At 33.6% G+C, this 7,208-nt stretch overlaps 1 protein-coding gene across 1 annotated transcript; it reads right to left on the bottom strand.

Annotated features, from left to right (window-relative positions):
• Window positions 1–5,111: 5,111 nt before the first annotated feature.
• LOC135111829 (protein FAM200C-like) lies at window positions 5,112–6,679 on the bottom strand. Its single transcript, XM_064025539.1, has 2 exons — window positions 6,349–6,679; window positions 5,112–5,917 (listed from the first exon to the last, which is right to left on the bottom strand). The coding sequence occupies exons 1-2, from the start codon at window positions 6,677–6,679 to the stop codon at window positions 5,112–5,114; spliced, it is 1,137 nt and encodes a 378-aa protein (XP_063881609.1).
• Between the last annotated feature and the right edge of the window lie 529 nt (window positions 6,680–7,208).

Here is a 7,208-nt window from a genome sequence, read left to right as displayed (position 1 = left end):
AGACGTGGACGGAGGAGAGCAGGATGACCATCAACCACAGCAAAACTGTGGTGATGCATTTCTGTACCTCTGTACCAGTGCCCCCCTCCCCAGCTTACAGTGGGCCCTCACCCCCTCCAGGTAGTCCGATGTGCCAAGCTTCTCGGAATCACGGTGGACGACCAGATGACCAGTCTCATGTATTATGAGTGATTTTGGGCTTTTTTTTAGGTAAGAAGACGCTAAAACATCTTAATAGCAGTCTGTATACGTTTTATACATTGATAGGTTCAAAACGCCAAAATGCTTCCAAAGTCTTTTATATGAGGAAAAGAAACGAAATTTCCAGAAACATGTCTTTTGAGTGTTTATGATTGTGTTAGGCAGCAAAACGCTAAAAAGCATGAAAACCTATGTTCTCCAATATGGTAAAACAAAACAACATTACGGAAAACGTATCTTTTGAGTGCCTTTGAACTTCTTTTGTACCAAAACGCGAAAAAAATAATGTAAAAAAAATTGAAAACGATTTATGTGGAAACATAATAACATTACCCCCCCCCCAAAAAAAAACAAGTATTATGAGTGTTTTTTTTTTTCTTGCTACATAGAAAAACGCCAAAATGTAGGCAAAGTGACCTATATGGGAAGACGAATAAACGTTGTATGAAACGTGGTTTTTAGCTCCTTAGATAGTAAAACGCTGACTCATGAAAAGCTCTCTATATGTAGAAACTGAACAACGTTACCAAAAACGTGTATTTTGAGTGTATTTCACATTCTTAAGTACTAAAACGCCAAAATCCATTCAAAGCACCCCATATGGAGAAAGGAAAAAAGATTTATAGAAAAGTGTCTTTTCAGTGTTTATGAGGGAAGAAGGCAATAAAATGTTAAAAGGCATGGAAAGCACCCTATTTGGGAAAACAAAATACCATTAATAAAATAGTGTCTTTTGAATGTTTTTGAGATACTTACCAAAACGCTACAACGCATACATAACACACTTTGTATAAAAACAGAATAACATTACAAAAAAAGTTTATTGGTTATTTTTATTTTATCTTCGTGCCTAAAACGTGAAAAAACACTGAAGAGTCACGTATCTAGAAATGTCGTTTGGTTTCCCAGTATAAAGTTCTGAATCTTAATATACAGTAGAGTGCGATTCACGCGTTTTAGGGTTTTAGAATCTCAAAAAAAAAAAAAAAATAAATAAATAAATAAAATAAATAAAAGAAAATAAACGTCTCTAATAATACTGCTTTATTTAATTATATACGGTAGTTTGTATGTTTTTTCGCCGTTTTTGTACCTAACAAGATCATAAATAAAGATACAAACTTTTGGTAGTTATCATGTTTTTCAATAAAGGTTGTTTTACGCGCTTTTTAGCATTTTGATACGTAAGAAGCAACTAAACACCCAAAATAAACTCTTTCGGCAATATTCTTTTGTATTTCAGTATAGGGTGCTTTCCATGCATTTTATCGTTTTGGTGTTTAAAACACTCAAAAACATTAAAAACACATGTCACTGGTAATGTTGTTTCGTTACCCTACATGCAGTGTTCTCCATACATTTTGTCCTTTTGGTAACTAACGTTATGAAAAATGCACGTTTTTGGTAATATTGTTCTGTTTCTCCATGTAGATTGCTTTCACGTGTCTTTTGTTATCTAAGAATCTGAATAACACTTATAATACACGTTCCTGATATCATTTTTTTCATCATATGCGTATATTTTGACGTTCCTTTTCCTGTTTTTTTCCTGTTCTTATTGTTTACCTATAAAATGTATTTTGCATGTAGTTTAGAGTTTTGGTACGTAAGAATATATAGTGCTTTCCATGCTTTTAACGTTTTTGAGCCTAACGCACTCAAAACACACAAATGACACGTCACTGGTAATGTTATTTCTTTTCCATATATAGAGTGCTTCGCTTCTTGGCGTTTTGGTACATAACAATGTGAAAAAAAATAAAAATAAACGTCTTTGTTAATGTTGTTTCTCAGTATAAGATTCTGTTTCGTTACCTATATTGCTTATGTTTTGGTACCTAAGAACCTCAAGTTACTCATGCGTTTTAGCATTTAGGTAGCTAAGAAGCTCAAACACTCATCATACACGTTTTTCTAATGTCTTATCGTTTCTCCATTTAGGTTAGTTTGTATGCATTTTTTTTGTGTGTGTTTTGCACGTGATGAGCTTAAAATTATCCAAAATTCTCGTTTTTGGTATTTTATTTTTTATTCTTCAAAACGGGTGTTTTGCAAGCGTTTTAACTTTTTGGTACGTAAAAGGCTCAAAAACTCTCAAAAGACATGATTTTTGTAATATCTTTTAATCCAATATAGAGTGATCTCCATGCTTTTTAGCTCATAGCACTCAAATGACACTTTTCTTGAATTACCGTTTGATTTTCTCCACATACGGTGTATTGCTTGCAATTTGGCATTTATTGTGAAATACACTCAAAATACACATTTTTTTTGGTAATGTTGCTCTCTTTGTCCATATAGCTATTCATGCGTTTTAGCATTTTGGTACCTATAAAGCTCAAAAGCACTCATAATACACGTCTCAGGTAATCTCCCTTCGTTTCCCCATATAGGAAACTTTGCTAAAAAAAAAAAAAAAAATGCTAGTTTTTGGTAATGTTATTTTGTTTTTCCTTTAAGGGTGTTTTGTATGCGTTTTATCGTTTTGGTACGTAAAAAGTAAAAAAAAAAAGAAAAATCGAAAGACACGTTTTTCGTAAAGTTGTTGTGTATTCCCATATAGGTGAATTTCATGCTTTCTGGTGACTTAAGTGCCTAACACGCTCAGAAACATAAAAAAAAAAAAAAAACGCGCTTTTTTTTTTAATGTTTCATTTCCTCTTATACGGTGCTTTCTATGCATTTTAGCGTTTTTTTACGTAACTTTTTTTGTAATGTTATTTTTTCACAATATTGAATATTTTATGTACGTTTTTGCTTTTTGTAAGAAGCACAAAAACACACAGAAGAGATGTTTCTCTGAAAGATGCTTGATTTTCCCATATAAGGTCCTTTCTATGATTTTTAGCCTTTTAGTGAATAACAAGTTCAGAAGCACTTACAAAACCTTTTTTTTTTTCTTTTTTTTTTTGCATTGGTGCATTGAATGCATTTTGGCATTTTTGAAGCAACCACTGAAAAATACACTGAAAACACACGTTTTTGATAATGTTGTTTCCTCATATAGAGTAAGATTTAAGTGTTTTAGCGTTTTGGTACCGAAGAAGCTCAAAGTACTTATAATACACGTTTTTCATAAAGTCTCGATTCCACGTATACGGTACTCTGCTTGCATTTTGGCGTTTTTGTACGTAATAAGGTGAGAAACACGTAATAAGCTCAAAACACAATACATGTTTTTCGTAATGTTTTGTATTCCCGTAAAGGTTGATGCTTTTTTTTCATTTTGGCTCCTACTACGTTCAAAAACCCTTAAAAGACTCGTGTCTTGTAATGTCATTTCGTTCCTCTATATATTGAGCTTTACAAGTATTATTATTTTGTTTTTGTATAAAGGATATTTTCCAAAAAATCTTGCATTTTGGTACGGAAGTAGCTTAAAGACATTGAAAGAAGATTTTTGGGGGTAATCTTAATTTTCTTTTCCCATATAGAGTGTTTTCCAATAATTTTTATCGTTTTTAATGACATTCAAAAAACACTTTTTCGTATATGTCTTTTCCTTACCCTACAGAAGATGCTTTGTATGTATTTCGGCGTTCTGTTACTCAGCAAAGTGAAATACATTCAATATACACGTTTTTGGTAATATTATTCTGTTTCTCTATATAGAGTGCTTATTTATGCGTCTTTATCGTTTTGGTACCTAAGAAGCTCAAAAACACTATTATCATATGTTTCTCATAATGTCTTTTCGTTTTCTCATGTAGCATATTTTTCGTGCATTTTGATTTTTTTTTTTTTTTTTTTGTACTTAAGAATCTTAAACACACTCTTTTTTTTTTTTTTGTAATGTTATTGTGTTTCTCCATTAAGGGTGTTTTACATGCGTTTTAGTGTTTTGGTAGGTAGGTTGCTAAAAAAATAAAAAATACTCTCAAAAAACACGGTTTGGGTATTTTTTTTCTTTTCCCATATAGGGTGTTTTGCATGCTTTTTTAAAGTTTTGGTGCCTAACACGCTCATAAACACGCAAAAGACATGTTACAAGAAACGTTTACTTTCACAATATAAGGTGATTTAAATGTATTTTGGCGTTATGGCAACTAACAAAGAGAAATATACTCAAAATGCATGTTTTTGGTAATGTTTTTCTGTTTCTCCATTTCCAGTGATATCCATGCGTTTTATTGTTTTGGTAACTAAGAAACTTAAGCTCACCCACAATACACTTTTCTTGTAATATCCTTTCGTTTTCTAATATAGGGTATTTTTCATGTATTTTAATGTGTTTGTACGTAACATGATCAAATACTCTCAAATTACTTCTTTTTGGTGTTTTTTTTTTTTCTGGTTTCAGTATAGACCAGGGATTCTTAACCTTTTGATGGTTCCATACCCCCAATGTATTGTCGAATATGGTCCCATACCCTCTTCACTTGACTGTTCTAATAATTATAACCAATCCTATTATTTGCCAGTGTCTTCCAGATACGAGTATTTCAATCGCTTGAATTTACTGTACTTTAGATACGGATTACTAGGAAAAAAACATAACCATTGATAATTTTATTATTTTTTTTACTGAAAGCAAAATTAATAAAGTTATAGTTCCGTTTAATCAAAAAAAAAATGTGCAAGTTGCAAAAAAAATGTAAATGTGCAAGTTTTTAGTCCCTCGACTACATAAAAACATAATCATTGATAATTTTATTTATTTATTTATTTTTTTTACTGAAAGCAAAATTGATAAAGTTATAGTTCCATTTTATTTGTAAGAAAGAACAAAACATAAGTATGCAAGTTTTTAGTACCTCGACTACATAAAAACAACCATTGATAATTTATTATATTTTTTTTACTGAAAGCAAAATTAATAAAGTTATAGTTTCGTTTTATTACACAAAAAAGAACAACATAAATGTGCAAGTTTTTATTACCTCGACTACATGAAACAGACTTTTACTAATCTAGTGAGATATTTGCTGTTGTTTTTGTGCTATCAAAGCATGGAATCGTGGTACAGTTACTGACAAAGCTATTCGCATGTCATCTGACACATCAAGTCGATTTCTCCACTTTGATTTCATATTTAATAATGCAGAGAAGCCTGTTTCACAGAGATACGTAGTTGTGAAGGGAACCAAAACATGCATTGCCCTAATTGCCAAACTTGGGTAAGCAGAGATTTGTTCACACCAAAACTGCTTGACATCCATCCCAGCCCTTTCGAAATCAGCTTTTTTTCTTGGGTTCTCTTGGAATTCAATGAAATCATCCTTTGATAAATCGTTATCACTCATTCTTGATATATCAAATGAGAAAGGATTTAGTATCCAACTCGATTCCATGGTAAGATCATCAATATCTGAAAAGTAACCCTCAAAATTTGTACTTAGAACTTCCAAATGATTCTTGACTTCTTGAATTATTTCTACAGATAGTTTTTTACCATCTCTAATAAGGATATTGTCAAGGATTGGAAAGTTTGCCAGGTTTCCGCTTTCAACGCGGCGACTCCAGATAGGTAATTTCCTTGTGAATGCAACAACTTTTCCTCTGGCTTGAATGATGTCCACATCCCTTCCCTGCATTGATGTGTTCAGATCATTGAGAAGACTGAAAATATCAGCCAAATAACCCAGGCTAACAATAAACTGCTCATCTTCAAAATTATTTGCTAGAGGTGAGTGTTGATGCTTCAGAAATTCGAGAATTTCATCGCGAAGTTCCACTACATGTGTGAAAACACTGCCACGACTCAGCCAACGTACCTCTGTGTGGTACAGCAACACTCCGTGTTACGCTCCAATCTCGTCACATAATTTTTTAAACAGCCTCTGATTCAATGCACGTTCACGAATAAAGTTGACTGTTTGCACAACTATTCTCATCGCCTCTTTAAGTTTCTTTGGCAATGTTTTGGATGCCAGAGCTCGGCGATGTAGAACACAGTGTGTGGTGAGCACATGTGGAGCTTTCTCCTTGATCATAGCAATGAATCCAGATTTTTGCCAATCATGGCAGGAGCGCCATCCGTACAAATATACCCAATCAAATCCCATGACAGCTCATGGTGATCAAAAAAAGATTGGATCAGTTTGAATATGTCAACTGCTTTGGTCGTTGTTTCGAGTCTTTCACAAAATAAAAACTCTTCCTTGATGTTCTTTTCATGTACATATCGTACAAATACAAGCAATTGACTGTGGTTTGCCACGTCCGTTGATTCATCGATCTGCATGCTGATTTTTGCAGGACTTTGTTTAATCTCGTTGACAACTTGGGCTGTTATGTCTTCACTCATGTCTTTAATTCTCTGGCGTACAGTGCCGTTCGACAAGGAGACCTGACTTAGTTGCTTCGCGGCCTCCTCTCCCAGCACAATTTTTGCCATTTCCAGCGCACAAGGTTTTACGAGGGTCTCCCCTATTATGTGGGGCTTCTTTTCTCTGGCAATCATGTACGAAACTTTGTAGGAGGCTTCCAGAAGAGGTTTTCCTGGAGCATTCCATTTCCTTTTTTTGACAGACGACATTTTCCATCAAATCTGTGAAAAGAAAAAGAATAAAAACTGTCAAACACAACAGAGATAACACTGTTCGTACTACAATATAAACACATAATTATATAATAAAATAAATAAAAGATATATATATATATATATATATATATATATATATATATATATATATATATATATATATATATATATATATATATATGCTACTACAGCGTGAGATCTAACTCCCGTTAGCAATATAGTGTAGCAAACACACACACACACACACACACACACACACACACAATGTATAACAGAAATATAGAAACACTCACATGAAAATGTGAATAAGAGATGGACGGAAAAAATAATCTTCTCTCCACGACGCCAACAGCTCAACTGACAACTGATGACAACGGCCAAATTTAAAACACTGGAAAGAGTCAACCGCCGTCATGTAGGGTAGCGCGCGCAGCGCACTGCAGAGGGGGAAACTACCAGTACTCAGAAATCGAGTCCCAGACCCCCGGCCTTTGGTTCCCATATCCCCAAGGGGTATGGATAC

This window comes from Scylla paramamosain, chromosome 22 (genome assembly GCF_035594125.1).
Source record: "Scylla paramamosain isolate STU-SP2022 chromosome 22, ASM3559412v1, whole genome shotgun sequence".
NCBI classification, from domain to species: domain Eukaryota; kingdom Metazoa; phylum Arthropoda; class Malacostraca; order Decapoda; family Portunidae; genus Scylla; species Scylla paramamosain.
Note: the sequence above shows the minus strand (reverse complement) of the source record. Positions and strands in the feature narration are given on the sequence as shown.

Coding starts and splice junctions, on each gene's coding strand:
- LOC135111829 (XM_064025539.1), bottom strand. CDS start 6,679: ATGTCGTCTGTCAAAAAAAGGAAATGGAATGCTCCAGGAAAACCTCTT. Junction 5,918..6,348: donor AACGGACGTGGCAAACCACA/GTCAATTGCTTG, acceptor TGTACCACACAG/AGGTACGTTGGCTGAGTCGT.